Source organism: Pogona vitticeps, chromosome 3, assembly GCF_051106095.1.
Source record: "Pogona vitticeps strain Pit_001003342236 chromosome 3, PviZW2.1, whole genome shotgun sequence".
NCBI classification, from domain to species: domain Eukaryota; kingdom Metazoa; phylum Chordata; class Lepidosauria; order Squamata; family Agamidae; genus Pogona; species Pogona vitticeps.
Genome location: NC_135785.1, coordinates 67,181,863 through 67,200,761, shown reverse-complemented (window position 1 = coordinate 67,200,761; position 18,899 = coordinate 67,181,863). Strand labels below are relative to the sequence as shown.

Here is an 18,899-nt window from a genome sequence, read left to right as displayed (position 1 = left end):
TCTACATTTGATAAGAAAATTTGGAAGAGAGCCCCAATTAGATGGGAAAGAACAAAGAAGTTGACAAAGTTTAAGCCTACTAATTAATCAGTGTAAAGTCATTTTTATTGGAGTGATGTAATAACCATTAGGATATATACAGAAGATCAGGGTGTTACTAAAAACAAGTAACTTTATATATTCACTTATTTTAAATGCTGTAAGCCGCCCAGAGACCTTTGGGTAGTGTGGGCGGCATATAAATTAAATAAATAAATAAATAAATAAATAAATAAATAAATAAATAAATAAATAAACAAACAAAATATAGTTGTTTGAACTTGCTTATCTCTCTTTGTTCCTTTTGGATGATTTAGACCATATGCCTTCCCTTGAGAAGAGAAAGGCAATTTTACCCTCTAAATTAGCTGCATCTTCTTGATTTGCACTGTAATTTTCTTTCTTGTAGCTTTGAGTATACCTGCCCTTTTGGAAAATAAAGTATTTCTTTTTAAAAAATTTCTCTTCAGCTTTGCTCCTAACCTGGGTCATCATTTTATTTCCTTTCATTTTTCTAATATAAGCCACCTTTGTTTTTAGCTTTGAACATTGTCTTTTAGTGATATAATCTGTCTTGGTGTGTGTTGGGTTTTTTTTTAAGAAGAAAGGCAGGGTAAAAATATTTTCAATAAATAAATAAATAGCTTAGTTGCATACATATTTTATGAAAGCTTATGCCATAATAAATTTATTAACATTCAAGGCACTTTGGCCTAAATCCCATCTGACTGTCAAAGTGCATTTGAGATTCTTCTGCCCCTTTATCCTTGCAGCCCTCTCTGATGCCAAAAACTGTTCCCAAGAGTTCCTGAGTTTTTGAGCCCTCCAAGATGATTTCTTTTTTATTGTTTCTTTGTTTTTAAGTAGACATGGAGAAGGATCTGAAGGAGGGAGGATTGTCATTCTACCTGGATTCTCATAATGGACTTTCGCAATCTTGTCGCAAACATTTTTTCTGCAACATATATTAATATCGGCAGCCCTATGAATATATAGTTTGTGCAGTAATGTGTGATTTTCGGCCACCTGCAGTTAAAAGTCAATAGAGTACAGTCTGATTTGTCTAGACATAGTTCTGAAATATGATTTATTGGTTTAATTCATAATTGGTGGCTCCAGATTTTGCACTGTTTGTCTCCTGTCTGGCACATTGAATACCTTCTGCTCACACAAGACTTCAGGTGGAGAGAAAAGTCAAATGAAAAATGTTTGATATAAACCAGAGTGTATCAGTTGGTTTTCATTAAAACCTAACTACAAAGTGGCCAAAATCCTATTGGCAGTTTATGCTTCTGCAAGGGAAACTATGTAAGTTCTGATAGCAAATTGCCGCTCATTGACTAGGTGCAGCTTGTATTCATAGGCATGCACCTGACAACCTAGCTTTCAATGAGTGTTAGTTCCTGGGTTATAGTAACAATTCAAAAAAACCAGTGAACAATGTCTGTTTGGATGTAATCAATCCGCTATGAAAATGTAAGTCTTATATAAATACTATATTTGGTGAATGTTAAATGATCCACTGGGTGAAATGTGGGGGAAACCATGTACATAAGGACAGTTGCACAAGATGTTTTCCCTTTTTGCTCACTGTTTGTCAGCTTACCTGCTGTGCAAACAGGCACAGAATTGCATCAATTGCTGAGTCATGTGGAATGTGCTGACAATTACTGTACTTGCACGGTTGGCCTTATGTAAGGCAATATGATTCTGTCCATGGAGATAAAGAGATTATTTTGTACATATATAAGAGGTAGCTGTGTAAGTCTGTGTAAACATTATAGGTAAAAACAAAATAAAAGAAAAAATAAGAAAAGGACAAATAAAAAGACAAAAACTTGGTGGCACCTTAAAGACTAACATTATATTGTTTAATGTGAGCTATTACCCCAGACCAGAATTTCCCAACCAAGTACCAGTCAGGTGATTTGGATTATGACTCCCATCAGCCTTAACCAGTATAGTCAATAGTCAGAATTTTATTTCAAAACACATGAAGGGCACCTGCCTTTGAAAGCTGTCCTACCCCTTGAAAAACTATTATTAAATCTCTCTCTCTCTCTCTCTCTTTCTCTCTCTCTCTCTGTGTGTGTGTGTGTGTGTGTCTGTCTGTCTGTCTGTCTCTGTCTCTCTCTCTCTCTCAGTGAATTTATCAACCCTCTATCTTGTTGTATTGAGCCAACTGATGATATAGGCTAAAGTAGGATAGGGGTGAGCTACATTTTCTATAGCGAAATGTTACTGCTTTGTGATTGGTTCCACAAAGTTTGAAAAATGGCCTCCCACTAGCCACACTCAGCTTAAAATTTGTCTCCACTCCCCCACCCCTTTGTATTTCTGGTGCTGAAATGCTGCTGGTCAGTGTAGTCAATACTGGGAGAGAGGGGCTAATGGCCTGATAGAGTATAGAACCTCTCCAGGATTGTATCTGAAACACATTTGTTAACTATATAAGAGCCCAACATATACAGATAGCATTTTTCAGACAAGTAGTCTTTATATGTCATTAAGTCAATTCTGACTTACAGTGACCTTTTCCAGGGTTTTCTAGCTAGAAAGCACTCAGAAGTGGTTTAACATTCCCTTCTTCTAGGGACACTCTGGTATTGTGCACTTGCCCAAGGCTACACAGAGTGTCTGTTTTCCTAGGAGGTGCAGTGGAGAATCAAACTCCCAACTCCTGGCTCCGTAGCCAAATACGTAATTCACTGAGCTATCCAGTCAACCCTATCAGTCAATAAAAATCCAGATAGATAAAGAAGGTGGTTACATTGAATTAATTCTCCTCTACTTCATATTGCAGAAAAACATGCTCATGTAAATACTACTTTTGATCAGTTTTATTTTAGTCATGCTTGAAAACAGTAGTGTATTAAAGTGACCCTGTCCAAATCTAATGGAGACAGGGATGTGGAATGCAATTTTTTTTAAAAAAATGGCTACAGTTGAATTGCAAGTGCTTTGTTGCTAGGATCCTGAAGAATTTCAAGTACTTATTTCCCTGTGGTAGTCACACAAGTAAGAAATGAAAACTGGGAAGGAGAGATGGTTGTCCTAGAGAATATGTGCATTGAGCAACACACATGTGCCCATGCGCGCACAGAGGAGGGAAAGGAAGGGATTTCTAAACTTCTTCACACTATACCTACTAATGTCACAATTCTTTGTATTCAATAATTTAAAAACCTAATAATTTAAGACTAGGGTTGAAATGATCTCATACTGACACAAGCTCCACAGAGTTGTCTAACATAAGGGGAATCTTGGCAAAATTAAAGTGGGAAAATAAAGGAGAAAAAAAGTCAAAATGTTGCAGCAGTCTAAAGACGAACAGATTTATTTTAGTGTGAGCTTTTGTGTACCAAAATCTATGTTACTCTTCTTTAATGCTCAGATGTTGTGGGTCAGGAATGTATTTTGTCCCTGGGATTCATTATTACTGTTGTTCTAGTCCATCTTCACTCAATGAATTGCCTCAAGAAGCCTTGAAATTTTAAACTTCTCTGCCACCCAGTGGCAACAGATCCAGCTGAGCGTGACCAGTAGAACTGATGCCTCAATTTAGGAGCAATAATTTGGTTAGCAGTTATCTCTGCCAGTGATCTCTCACCCCTTTATGTAAGGGCAATGTTGGTTTGGAAGGATGACAGAGTAGCAGGAAGGGCTGCTTGAAAGTAAGTCCATTGTGAGCCTCAGAGAGTATGAGAGATCACTTTGCTTAACAGAATACACGTGTGAGGTTAGCCTTGCAAACAGAATACACTAGACTCCTTGAATTAATTTAATATCCCTCAAACATTAGAGCACTGCCAACATTCTAGCTTCAGAATGGAACAGAGCATGTACAAGGTAACTTTGCTGCTATTTATTGCTGTAGATTTTAATGGGGTAGCAAAACCATAATAACTTTCAGCTGTTGTTCAGAACATCTCCAAACCAATGCCACATTACCTTCTTGGGACGCATGAATACGTAGTTTTTACTAAAATTTGACAGAAATATAAAAGTCCCTTGGAAACAGAAACCATGCGTCATTTTTCATTTTTTTAAAAAAAACTAGTGTACTTTTAATTGGATAACGTGAGATGTAGCATTTTAGAATTCAGCACACATACCATAGATGCCAAAGCTCAGTTTCTTAGTCGCATTTTTGTAAGCAATAGAATTTTATCAAGGTGGAAACTTTTCCTTGTTTTTATGACTCAGAAAATCTTAGAGAAGTAATTTATTCTAATGCTTACGAACCAAAAAATGCTTATATATGAATGCGTGTCAAATACAAATATTCACCAATGGAAGCAATGGCTGAAACACAGCATTAAATCACAGTTAGAGTAGACCCATTGAATTAATGTAACACATGAAGCAGTTGACTCACCAAATCCACACTGATTCAATAGGCCTCCTTTAGTTGCAACCCACTACTGGACTTCAGCCACAGTGACCTAAAACCAGTCTATGATGTTGGTTGACTGATTCCTACAGCCAAGGCAAAATGATGTTGCAGTCATCAGGCACCATGGATATATTTGCACAGTTGTCCAGTGTTTCCAGCAGCAATTTTCCAGCCCTGCCTGGAGATGCCAGTGATTAAACCTGGACCTTCTGCATGCCAACCTTGTGCTCTACTACTGAGTTACAACCACTCCCAGCAAGTAATGAGTGGGATTAAGAATGTGTTTCATGTTCTCAACTGTTTGTCCCACATCTTTTCCCTTTGGCATGGGCAGGAATGTTTAAAAATAGAAAAAAGCCCTGAGCCTTAGCTTACCTCATGTGCACCAGATTACATATCTGTCGGTTCCTCTTGTTTTATCTCGACATTAATCCTTGTTTCCTGCTCTACATAGGAGAGGAATTGGAAAACTTGAATGAACAGATAACATGACTTATCCCACTCCCAACAATTATTGAATATGAGGCTTTATTAGGATGGAAAACAAAATTATTGTACCCAGATTCTTAAATGACCTTGTCCATCCTTTCCCATGGCATCAGCATTAATGTAAGTTCTGGAGGTGTGACATATAATAGCAATATTTCTACAACATATTTAACAGTCCATCTCCCAAGGAATATGAAATCCCAACTTAATTTCCAGATGTAGTTTTCTTAACACTAAAATTATTCACAAATCCAAAAATCAATACAATATATTAGTGGGAGCTATCTATTCTGTGAAGCAATTTCTCCTGCGAATCTGCTGTTAAGCGCCAGGGTTTTGACATGGTCATTAATGTTCACTTAAGTGTGAAACCTCTTTAGTGAGAACTGTCAAATGATCTGGACCATTGTGTGCTTCTTTCTATACATTTTAACAGAATAAAGAGACAGAGTCACACTGGGCTTTTCGGGATGCAGTGAAATGATTCATACTTCGTTGGTTGTAATAGTGCCATAGAATTTTTTGCTGGTGTCCCTGTTTCTTTTGTATTTTTTCATTTCCTGTACTAACACTTTTCACTCTGGCTAAATCGAAGGGTGTTGGCTAATGAAATAATACCTGTGTAATGTTAAACAGAGATTAAAAGCAAACAATGTGCCATTGTTAACATTCTGTGCTGGTACATTGAATAATAAGTGGAAGCTTTTATGAATAAAACAAAAGGAATTGTATCTGATACAAAGTACAGTAGGAAAAAGATGGGAATTAATTAAGAGGATTCAATCTGTTTGATGCATATGTAGTTAGGTATAGCCTTGGCATTTCATTTTTCCTCTTTCCTTGTATACAATGAAAATGTCATTTCAGTGGCCCTAAGTAATAGCCCTTTATATTCCCATTCAAGGTGGAGTTTATAGCTCATTTAGATTATAGGAGCTTCAGTCACAGTAGAAGAATAGGTGGATCAAGGCCAGGGCGAAATACAGCAGTCTACCTAACTCACATTAATATGAAATCTACTATAGTGATGCACAAGTTCCTTTATGCCTTGAGCCATGATTATGTTATACTTTAACATAACAGAAGCAAAATGAAGTGCAATGTGGACAGTCACAGTTACTGCAAAGGCAGGACAAAAGCATTTCCATAGATGAAGGCATTTGAAAAACTTACCTGGCTAGACAGGAAAGCCCACTTTATTGGAAAACTTTGCTCTTTGCCCATTTGCATTGCAGATGAACATCTCTGTATTTAGGGTGCGCATACCTTCAAAGAGAAGATGATAATAATTTAGAGTGCCAATGTTCCTGGATCTCCTGCCTCAGTTAACACTTTGCTGAGAGACCAATTGCCCTTACTTTATGGAGGAAATGCAGAGACACAACCATTCATTTTAATTATGTGACACCTTCTGGCAGCCCATAAGGATGCTAAACTTTAGATAACAAAGGGTAGCCTGAAACACCAATGTCAACAGTCAAGATGGTCTACAGGATTCCCTTTTATGCTCATTACCATGCACAAAGAGATAACAAGCAAGGGAAAATTTCAGAAGAAGATTCCCTTTTTAATCAATTAACCACTCTTCACCTAAACAAAAAGTAACTGCCAGGGCTGTTATTTTTGGTGTTGTTTTGACAAGTGTGAATGTTATGCCCTTTGCTATGTAAAGCTTGGCATCCTTTTTCCTGCCAGTAACACAGCAATATCAAGCTATTTCCTGAAATCTTGAATCCTGGATACAGAAGCATAATGCCCCACATTCATACATCAAAGGATTTTTTAAAATTGTATTTCCTGTTTTTTAAAAAAATGGAGGTTTGACTATACATACTCTACACACAAATTTCAATAGAATTTATGTAGAATTACATGAATTGGAAGATAGATTTCTAGACGATGCCAGGAGATGAGCACAGGTTCTGTACTGTGGATGCTGCAAGAGGACAGAAGCAAGAACAGCTGGGATGTGGCTATAGTCTCTCTGCCAAAATATTTTGAAGGGCTGTTTTCAACTTAATGGTGAAGCAAAGGTGTGGGTAAGTGCAACTCATACAATGGAGAAATATACACATCTTTTAACCTTTAAGATAAACTAAGGTTGCCATGCCTGCTTTGCATAATGCAGACTAGAAAGCTTTCTTCCAATTTCCAAACCCTTTCCTTTGGGTAGGCAAGCTGGGGAAGAAAAGCTGTATGAGGCCAAAAGCTCTATAATACGCCATGTGCATAATTTTCCAAAAGATGTTCCCTCACCTTTTGAAATTAAAAAAAAAGAGAGAGAGTTGGGAGTTAGCAAAGATTGTCACTGGAAACCTAGGTCAAAATCATCCATACTATGTGAAAGAATGATAGTTAGATATGGACAACCCATTTATTGAGCTGTTGGAGGAGAGTCTCACAAGATAATACAGAGAGGCAGAAAAGCAGAAAAGTGGATGCTCAATCAAGTTGAGCCTGAATTATCACAAGAGCAAAAAAATGAGTGATCCTACCATGGACATAAAGTGAAATTGCAGAACTGATCAGAAATGACAATATGGCTGGGAAAAGTAGGGGATAGTAGGAAGAGAGGAAGACCTAGTATACAACAGATTGTCTCAATAAAAGACACCACAGCTGTTAGTTTTCAGGGCTTGAGGAGAATGTACAGAAAAAGATAATACAGTGGTGCCTTGACTTACAAACGTAATCCGTATTGGAATGGTGGCCGTTAAGTCAATATGTTCGTAAATCAAAGCATCATTTCCCATAGGAATGCATTGAAAACTGATTAATCCGTTCTGGCCAAAGGAAAAAAAATACCAAAAAAATTAAAATTAAAAATAAAACACTGCAAGTCCCATGCTGGGACTGCAAAAAACAAAAACAAAAAACAAACAAATCAAAAAATAAACATTGGAGCAAGTCCCACGCTGGAACTAAAAAACAACCGAAAGACAACACAGAAATGTAACCCCCACAGCACAAACCTACCCTCCAAAACCCTCCCAGAACAACTTTTTTAAAAGGAAAAAGCAGCACCTTGCCAGTCTGAAGCCTCTGCGGAGGCTTCCCGGGCTTCCAAAGCACCGGCACCTGACCGCTTCTCCTTCCTCCTCCTGTGCCGCCACGGAGCCCCTCTGACCCGCGCCTTTGGTGGTGCTTACTCATGAGTAGACCCACACCTTTGGCGGAGCTTACTCATGAGTAGATCCGCGCCACCCTGCGTCTCCTTCCTCTTCCTGTGCTCCAGGAGTAAAACAGTTCCCTAACCGCCTACTCTAACCGTTGGGGTGAAAGAGGTACAAAGAAGCAGCCTCTTTGCCACCAACAGTTTGAATTTCCCGCCTTTCCCCCCTGCCTGTTTCTGTTCGTAAGTCAAAGCTCCATTCGTAACTCAAAGCAATATTTCGCCTCTGGAGCTGTTCGTAACTCAAAATGTTCGTAAGTCAGGGCATTCGTAAGTCAAGGCACCACTGTCTTGCTAGGCAGAAGGGGGCAATAGGAAGAGAGAGCAACCTAATAAAGGATCCTTTTGGTTTGCAAGATCTGAGCTGAACTGTTAATAATAGGGCATTTTGGAGGTTACTGTATTAACTTTTAAAATATTCACCACAAATCAGAAGTGTCTTAATGGCACATAACATCTTTGAAGTTTTTCTTTCTTAATTACCAGACAATTGTACAGAGACAAGATGGGTGATATGGTTGAAACTATGACAATGTACAGGCACAAAACCTCTGCTAACATTGGATAAGAATATCCCCAGTCATAAAGAAAAAAAAACACAGTAATTTCACAGCTTAAACAAATGGGGGCCTGAATATTTGGTCTCTTTTCTTTTCTTTTTCTTCTTTCTTTTAAAATTATTTTTGCAGTCAGAATCCCTTTTCCAACACCAATGCCTATTTGGCCAAGAGGAGTTTAAAAGTTCTCCTCCTGAGAGTCAGCTGATTCGGTCCTGACTGACAAGGTCAAAAGATTGCCTTGAAAGAATTTTCTCAGGAGCATTTTCTCAGAAATCCTGAGATAATGTTTACCGAAAGCACTCAGGGGTGGAACAAACACAACTGCTCTTTGGTTTTGTAATGCAGAAATACTTTGAATATGCCTTACAAAAATGCATGGTAATTCCCTAGAGATACATGGCAAAATGTATGTCTAGGGATAAGACACTCCAGGCTTGCTTTAGATGAAGAAATGGAGTGAAAGTTCTCCAGAAAGGCAAAATGTCCCTTTCTGGAGAATCTTCACTCCATTACTTCATCTAAACCAAGCCTGGAGTGTTTTTTCTTCTTTTTCTTTTTTCCTCTTCAAAACAATTTTTTCACTATTTCTGTGATCTTTCTTTGCCCTTCAAACATTTCCTTCCCCACCCTGAAAATGCAACAATGTGTCAACTTCTTAACACTCTTGCTGGTAAGCCTGTCCCATGCATACTCAGTTTTATAACAAAGTGGTTGTTTTTCCATTTTGAAAGGCCTATTTTTATTTGGAAGGAATCCAGGCTTAGATTGTGAGTGCCAGTTGATGAGAAAAGGGAGCGAACTAAATTGGAGAAATTGGGGATATTTTGTTCTGTGATTCCCTCCACTTCTGCTGTGCAACTAGAAGAACTAAACTAAAAATTCAAAATGGTGCAACATATTCTTACATATCTTTTTTTTTTTTTTTGGCTTCCCTGTGGCTGGCCATTCTGGCAAACAAGATGATGGAGTGAACTCTAGTTTGGCCTGATTGACCAAGAACCACTTCAAATGACACCATACTCAATTTGCAGTCAGCTTGTCCATGTGTCCTCTCAAATATCCAAAACGCTTAGAATTCCTTATGAGGCAGGTGTGATGTGTCAGCTGGCAGGGCTGATCCACTTGCCTTTCATGTTGTTTAAAAGGTCATAATTTATTAAAATACTTTTTGAGGCTTACCCGTGTTAAGGGCTGAGCATCTGTAGCTCTCCAGGTGCTTCTGGAGTGTGGCTTCCATAATCCATCACCATTGGCTACTCTGGCTGGGGCTGATGGGAGTTGTAAGCTGAAAGCACCAGGAAAGCCACATTTGCTGACTTCTGTTTTTTAATCCCCTCCCCACAAGCATTCCTTCCAGTCCATGTCACAAGCAACATTAATAAAATAATAACACTGTGCCAGTAACACCTGATTGTGGAGGTCTAAGTATTAGTAAAGACCGTTTGCTTGTATTAGAAAAAAGCCCACCCTCTCTCCTCCCACCCTGAACGCTGCACACTGAGCATAGCCTTCCACCCTCAGTTTACAGAAGCTAGATGCTTGTTCTTATATTCTCCATATATAGATATTTAGGAGAGTCTGTAAGACATAAGACATTTTACCCCACAAGCTACGCAGCATGAATATTGCTTGCATTCTTCAAAAGGAAAAATGGGTATGCTGATGTGTATACAATCCTTATAAATGGTGCATAAAGATGTGATAAAGTATGAGCTAATATTTGTTGAAAAAGTTCACAAAACCTTCCTAAATTTAAAAAAGCGGAAATATTGTGGATTCCTGTCTTTGTGGACAACAGCAGTCACAGTTAAATGCTAGAGGATTATAGTCAATAAATCCACTCATATCTGAAAATGTATTGATTTCTCCAGAAGATTCTAGATTATATTGGTCTTATTCTGAGATGTGGCAACATATCAAGCTTTTTCTATAAACATGATTTCAATAACTACAATTCAAGAGGAAGCCGGCTGGCTGGATAGCTCAGTGAGTTAGGTTTTACCACATTTCGGCTCATTCCAGTTCAGTACTAGGTAGGTTAGGGCAGATCCAGATTGGCTTATGTAGACTTAGGGTCACTTTGACTTACTTTAGAACTGAGTATGCACATGCCTGCATTGGCCTCTTGTGTCTTTGTCTGTGTTTTGAATAATTAGACTTCAGTGTTAGCAGGGCAATGGCTTTCTTTCCCTCCCCCCCTTTTTGGCAGCATTTTGAGGTATTGTTGTTCAGTTTGCCTCAGGAATTCTACCTTGCTGGGGTTGGAGTCTTCTGCCTGGAATCAGCTAAAGCAACTTGCTGTTGCAGCCTTTGGGCTGCCTCAGATATGAAGAGACTGCTACATAAGCTCCCCTAGCTTTTTCTTTCCACTGCCCACTCTACATGGGATTGGAAGGGAGGTTCCACAGACTAGACCCTAATGATGATTGGCCAGAGAAACAGAATATTGCCTGTAGCATTTCCTTCCTTCTCCTATGCTACATGGGTGTAAGGAGACATTCTTGCCAGGCAATAGCCAAGGCAAACTTGCAGTAAACCCACTTAAATTTAAAGATATTTTTGTGTCCCCATTCAAGTGGATGGGGGTTCCAGAGACTTGGAAATTTGAATATCTGTCCAGCTCTAGGACAGAGCTGGACAGATATTCAATTATTATCTGAAGTACCAAATCAAAATGGACAATGAATTGACATGCCCAGCCCTTTTCTGACTCATTCTCTGGTTGTTTCAGTACCATGGAGAGCAACCATGCTTTTGTCTCATGAAACCATCACCCAGATCTTTAAACAAGAGAGGTACAGTACTTGCTTCTATTCCTGCCACCATGCCAGCAGATTTGGAATCAAAAGTGCCCTAGAGATGTTTTCCAGTTCCTCCCAGAACTTTCCAGATTACAAAAAAATTCCAAAAACAAATTTGCTTCCCAACTCAAATACTTCAATTATTCTGTTTAACTAAATGTTTATGAAATTTATGTTTCTCAATACACCAAATTATTTGGGAAGATGGAGAAAATACCCTGCAGTTTAATAGAGGCACGTCTGTTTTGTTGACTAAAAGTGGAGGTTTTGAAGTTGCCCCCCCCCCAAAAAAAAGGATGAATAAAATCAAAAGAACATAATGGGAAATCAGCAGGCATAATGTTTGGGGAGGGGGCACAGCTTCCCATCCAATGAAATCTTTCCATTTGTACTTTACCAAGAAATCTATCTCTGTCCCTTTAAAGTCTTGATCATCAAACAGTGTGGCTGGTTTCACAATCCAGGCACAGCATATTGGCTCAGGAAGACAATGATACCAGATCCAGGACGGTCTCCTCATCATACTGAATAACACAGCTCACCCAAGTCAAGGTAGGGAAAACAGTGCAGATGTTGTGAATCCCATTTAATCCATTTCTGATGCAAACATGTAGATGGATGTTAATTCTGTCTCTTCCTCAATAGCATGCATATTGTGGCTGATTATAAAACTGTTGCTTGTGGTCACCAGAATCTCTTGAGTAGAGAGGCTTGCATATTCATTTAATACACATTGCTTTAGTTTATGAGCTTCTTTTGTATGCATTATATTTGTCCTTGCAACTTCCCTTTTCTTCCTGTTTGTTTGTCTCTTTTAACTCCAGAAGAAACTTACACTATGACCTATGAGTATTGATGCCTGTTACCTTTTCCCATTCTTCAGTCTGGGAACAAAGGGCATTTGCAAGGCAGCTGAATTTAAAGATTTCGCACCCTTGCCCCTTCATTTCACCTCTCTTTTTTCCTGCTTTCATTCTATTTCTAAATGAGCATTCTTCAGCGGGTATGGGCTCCATGTCTGCTTGTAAAAGAGCTTATTAGTGTTTCTGAGGGCCATTTATTTCCATCTTTCCTCAGGGTGTTTTTATTTATAAATTCATTATATTTTTCAGCTTATCATACTATGCGTTATATTCTGTACAGACAGAGTAGGCTATGGTGACCAGAAAGTGCAATGTGAGAAAACTAGCTTCAAAAAAGAGTAATATAGGGTTAGAGGAGCTCAGTGATTGACCTAGGTTTATTGATTCCAAAAACCTAAATGGGTCATTTTGCACTGTTGAGATTCTGCAAGAAACCTTCAAGGACACAAAAATCTTCCTGAGGAAGAGCTACTCTGTTCTTGGTGAGAGGGAAAAAGCTCTTTACACATATTCACCTGAACAAACAGTCGTTCTCCCTTTGCATCTTCAAATCAGTTTAATTTCCCCCACCCTCTTCCTTTCTCTTACCAGACATTAGGGACATGCCCGTCAGGCATTCATAGGGAGATCAGAAATAATTTTGTGTTACCACTGTGTGTGTCAATTTCTAATCAGGTTTACCAGGAAGAGACTAGGTAGATTCTCTCTCTCTCTTTTTCATTAAGAACAAGTTACCAGCTATCTGCACAGGGGTCCTTTGTACCCTGGTGGCAATTACATTATTTGTTTCCTCATTAGTGAAGGTTTTCCAGAAGTGATCCTGGTAGGTGGGAGATTGCAAAAAACCACATATTTCTCACAACTCCTTGCGTAAATGGCTAAGCCAGGAGACATGGCAGAATCTTCATATATCCTCCCACCACAAGAGTGACAAAAGACCTCAGTGCCCCGGAGTTCTGAATCTGTTGCTAAACTATGGCATTCATCCAAATGGATCAATTTTTCTTTAACTAGAAAGTGATAGAGAGTAGAGGAAATCGCTGTCACTGACAAAGGGCTTATGTAAAAAGTTCAATGAAAAAATTATTATTGGAATTTATTTTATTTTTGCTGACTTAATAGTTTATCATTTAAGTTTGTGCAAGCTGCATTGGGTCTTGTTGAGTGGAGTATAAATAAGTAAAATGAATGAAATAAGAAATTTGGGCAATATTATCCTTTTCTTCCTCCATACTCAACCATACTTTGATTCATTTTCTTGGGTTTGTCCAGTCTCTTTCCAGAATTTCCTCCCAGCTTTGTTCTTCCAACCTGCTTTCCACATTACCAGGTGCTGAAGCCTGACTCCTTTCTAGGTCTGGCCCAAAATAACAGAGGGCCAAACTACGTGTATCATTAATTACAATGATTTGTCCTTCCATGTGAGGTTTTCTTTTTAAAAACAGCCAGTGTGAAATGCCTGACCCAGTTTAGGATTACCATTTTCTGCTAAAGTCTCAGAAATTGGAGGAGGGCTAACATGGTCCCTGTCTTCAAAAAGGTGAAAAAAGAGGTATGTGGGAACAACAGACCAGTCAGCCTGATATCAATCCCAGGGAAAATTCTGGAGCAAATTATAAAACAATCACTCTGCAAGTATCTTGAAAACAATGCAGTAATAAATAGAAGCCAATGAAGATTTGTCAGAAACAAATCCTGCCAAACTAATTTCATTTTTTTTTTGCATTGGGTAGCCTCCCTGGTAGACGGTGGGAATGCTGTAGACATAATATGTTTTGACTTCAGCAAAGACTTTAACAAAGTGCCCCATGATATTCTGATTAGCAATCGACATTGGTGTGGGCTGGATAGTGTAGGTGTCAGATTGATTACAGAATCATACTCAGAGAGTGCTTATCAATGGTTCTTTCTTAAACTTGGAGGAGGTGACAAGTTGGGTAGCACAAGGCTCAGTCCTGGGCATGGCACTCTTCAACAGTTCTGTTTATGACTTGGATGAGAGAGTTCAGGGAATACTTCTCAGATTTGTGGATAATACAAAATTGGGTGGAATCGTTAGTACCTTGGAAGACAGGAACAAAATTCAAAAAGATCTTGATAGACTTGAGCACTGAGTTGAAACAACAGAATGAAATTTAGCAGAGAAAAGTGCAAAGTTTGCGGAAAAAAAACAAATCTGGGGAAAAAAAACAAATGCAGTTACAAAATTAGTGCTATAAGTGAGAAGGATCTTGGAATTGTTGTAGACCACAAGCTCAATGTCAGCCAAAAGTGTAATGTGGCTTGAAAAAAACAGAATAAAACAAAAACTAATACTATTTTATGATGCATTAACAGAAGTATACTCTCCAAATCCCATGAAGTATTAGTCTCCCTCTATTTGACACTGATTAGGCCTTATCTTGAGTACTGTTTCCAGTTCTGGACACCACACTTTAAGAAGCATGTCAACAAGCTGAAGCTAGTTCAGAGGAGGGCAACAAGGATAATCAGGGGACTGGAAACCAAGCCTGATGATGAAAGACTGAAAGAACTAGGCATGTTTAATCTTGGAAAAAGAAGACAGAGGGGAGATACGCTACCACTTTTCAATACTTGAAAGATACAGAGGAGGAGCAGAATCTGTTCTTGATCATCCCAGAATGCAGGACATGTAATAACAGGCTCCAGTTACAGGAAGCCAGGTTTCAGCTGAATATCAGGAAGACATCCTGACTGTTAGAGTAATGCAACAATGGAACCAATTACTTCGAGAGGTGGTGAGTGCTCCAACACTGGAGGCATTCAAGAGAAAATGGGACAGCCATCTCTCAGATCTACTTTGATTCGGATTCCTGCACTGAGCAGAGGGTTGGACCTGGTGGCCTTATAGGCCCCCTCCAACCCAGTTATTTTTTGTTTCTGTGAAATCACAGGTAATCTAAATGTGGGTTTTTAAATGTCAAATGCAGTGAACACCTTATGATTTTTCATCTTCTCTTTCCACCTACTCACACATGCTTTGGGCCACTTCTGTTTCTGCTTTCCCATGCTCTTGAAATATAATGGCAATCATCTGAGAATAAACTTCGGGAATGCAGTGTTCCCCATATATATATGGGGAACATTGCATTCCTGAAGTTTATTATCAGATGATACCGTATATATTTATTTGATTAGTCATTTTGACCATATCAAAAAGTGTACAAACCACACAGATCCAAAATAAAGAGCTAAAATACATTTCAATAGTGAAATATAAAACAACATATATATATTTTAATTGAGTGAGTCACCCCTGCAGGGAACCCCATACACTAACATTAATCATATCATTCAGATTGCAGATACAGCAGGATGTAAATGGAACTTGATGTAACACTTGAGTTACAGGTGCTCCCAGACTGCTCACTAACATCCATAGTTTATTGTCTTGCAGGCCAAAATGTCTGAGTTCACTGAAGGTTCTGACACCGTTCTGACCAATTACACTGCAATATCCCACAACTCTGGTACAAATGGGACCTCCATGGTTTTCCAGGGCTTGCAGCTGATACAACGGCTGAAGTTGTTAATCATCCTGATGTACACAGGTGTGGTTGTGATTGGGATGGTAGGCAACTGTCTTCTGGTTCATGTTATCTTGCGCATCAAGAAGATGCACAATGTCACCAATTTCCTCATTGGGAACCTTGCTCTTTCCGATGTGGCTATGTGTGCCACATGTGTGCCACTGACTCTTGCTTATGTTTTTGAGCCACGTGGCTGGATTTTTGGCAGCACCATGTGCTATTTCGTCTACTTCATGCAGCCTGTCACTGTTTATGTCTCCATCTTCACCTTGGCCACCATTGCAGTGGACAGGTATGTGGTCATTATGCACCCGCTGCGACGCCGTGTGTCACTGCAGCTCAGTGCCTACATGGTTCTCTTCATTTGGATTCTCTCCTGCTGCTTGGCATTACCAGCCATGGCCCATACCTATTACGTGGAGCTGGATCAACAAGGAGTCACTCTATGTGAGGAGTTTTGGGGAGAGCAAGAGCGACAGAGACAAACTTATGCCTTGTGCTTGCTGCTCATCACCTACCTCTTCCCTTTGTTGGTCATCCTGATCTCCTATATCAAGATCTCTCTCAAACTGAAGAATAGGGTCATGCCAGGAAGTGTGACTCAGAACCAGGCAGAGTGGGACAAAGCCAGACGCAAGAGGACATTCTGCCTGTTGGTTATGGTAGTCGTAGTCTTTGGGGTGTGCTGGCTTCCTCTTCACACCTTCAACCTTATTCGGGACATTAACATCAATGCTATTGATTCCTATTATTTCAGCCTGATCCAGCTAGCCTGCCACTGGTTTGCAATGAGTTCGGCCTGCTACAACCCATTCATCTATGCCTGGCTTCATGACAGCTTCAGAGAGGAGCTTAAAAAAATGCTTGTTTGCCATAGAAAAGTAATTCCTTCTGGGCAAAGTATGACTGTAAGTGTTATTATCTGATCACCCCTCCTAAAGATTCATCTCTTCCAGTTAATGTTAGTGTGTTAATGTGCAAAATGATTTCAAGTTGTATGTTTGTCTAAACCATAAGTCCATATAAAATACATTCCTCTCATTTTCTGCAGATGATGCCTTTGATGAATGTATAGAGGAGGAAAAAATTCAGGAACCCAGGTTTAGCATTGCATTCTGTATGTATTCCCTTTAAGGGTGGGTGTAATAATTTTAGTTCTTTCCTTGGTGTCATGTAACAGAATATTTTTCATATAGAGAATGGTGATGTAAATGCAATTAGCATCTGATTTATGTATTTTGGACTCTGCGGACACAGTGCACAATGTGTAATAAATACAGTACTAACTCGAATTAAAGGCATGTGCTTGCAAATGCCAGTAAAATGTCAAGATTTCAAACAATGTGTTATGGTTTGCACAGCTTTCTGAATTATCAACTGCTGTCTATTGTTATGCCTTGTCATTGTTGTAGAGATGCTAGATGCTGGACCCTCTCTCTCACTCTTATCAAACAAATCCATTGGCAACTACCCTAAACAGGAGCCACATCGACATCTGATTAAACTTTACATGAGAGGGCATCCTTATATGTTCAGACTGTATTACAGTAAGAGACTAAACTATGTAGCATGGGACATGTGAATTATCTCAGCAATGTCAGAATAGTTGTATTATCAGCACTGTGTTGTGAATGGTCACTGTGCTTATTTTGCATACATTGAAGCTTTGGTGTGATTGCCCTAGTTTAAGGTAAGCTTTCCATTTTGTCTCCCTACCATATGTGTGTAAAAGCCTCCCACCTGTGGAGAATGCTTCCTGCATCTGATAAAATGGACTCTCATCTATGAAAAGTTACATTATAATAAATGTGGTAAACTTCTGGATGCTACAAGTATATTTGCTTCTTTATTAATAAATTAATAGTATTATACCTCTGGAAACCATTTCTTTATTCACAAGTCCAGATTTGTTGACCAAAGTATGTTAAAACATTCAGATCACTAAATGTCTGTCCAATGATATAAATGGATTTAGTTTGACCAAAAATTAACTGCACCTTCAAATGATAACAGGCTTCAATTCCTGTAAGCCCATCTGCTATCTTGTACCTTTGTTCTTCCCAGAATCTTCTATTTTTATCTTGCACATCGTCCGCCTATATGACCAATGACCATGACATCTGGCCAGATTTTTTTAACTTCTTTGTCTTCCCTAATCCCCCAAATGTTGTGTCATCTATGCCTGAACCAGAGGTCTAGAAAATCTGAACATTTGCCATGTTTTCAGTACAACAACAACAATAACAACAACTACTACAAAAACAAAAACAACAATGTGCCATTAAATCGATTCTGAGTTATGGTGACCCTTTATAGGATTTTCCAGGTAGACCATGCTCAGAAGGGGTATATCATTCTCTTCGTCTGGAGGTACCTGAGGCCTCTGCAGTTTGCCCAAGGCTATACAGGCTGGCTCTTCTCCCAGAAGGCACAATTGGGAATTGAAATTCTCAACTCAGGTGCCACAGTCAAGTACCCAACGCACTGAGCTATCTAGCTAACTTTGCAGTATTTTAGTGATCCAGTAAAGGTGCTTACCCATAATGAGACTGACAGATGAGTTCAAGAATAAAATCATTTCCCTTTTAAAAAATCCACAAAATCACAATGTATAAATTGGAGATTTCTTTCCCACATTTCCTGTGTCCAAAGGAACAGATCCTGTTTGTTAAGATGGCCAAGGAAGATGTTTATCATCTGCCAGCTCAAGGGTAGTGTAGATTTCTCTCCAAGTTATTACAACCTCCTGGCAAGTAGAAGGGGAAGATATTGAGGCAGTGACAGATTTTACTTTCTTGGGCTCCATGATCACTGCAGATGGTGACAGCAGCCACAAAATTAAAAGACGCTTGCGTCTTGAGAGGAAATCAATGGCAAACCTGGACAGCATCTTATAAAGCAGAGACATCACCTTGCCAACAAAGGTCCGCAGTTGCGATGTATGGAAGTGAGAGCTGGACCATAAAGAAGGCTGACTGCTGGAGAATTGATGCTTTTGAACTATGTTGCTGGAGAAGACTCTTGAGAG

General features: G+C 39.1%; 1 protein-coding gene across 1 annotated transcript in view; it reads left to right on the top strand.

Annotated features, from left to right (window-relative positions):
• LOC110075339 (prolactin-releasing peptide receptor) overlaps positions 1 to 17,742 on the top strand; it is a 38,290-nt gene extending 20,548 nt beyond the window's left edge. Inside the window, exons 5-6 of the mRNA XM_078389610.1 lie at positions 907 to 12,009; positions 15,739 to 17,742. Coding sequence (XP_078245736.1) covers positions 15,745 to 16,797 — 1,053 coding nt within the window. The 5' untranslated portion in view covers positions 907 to 12,009; positions 15,739 to 15,744 and the 3' untranslated portion in view covers positions 16,798 to 17,742. The remainder of the gene's footprint in view (positions 1 to 906; positions 12,010 to 15,738) is intronic.
• The last annotated feature ends 1,157 nt before the right edge of the window (positions 17,743 to 18,899 follow it).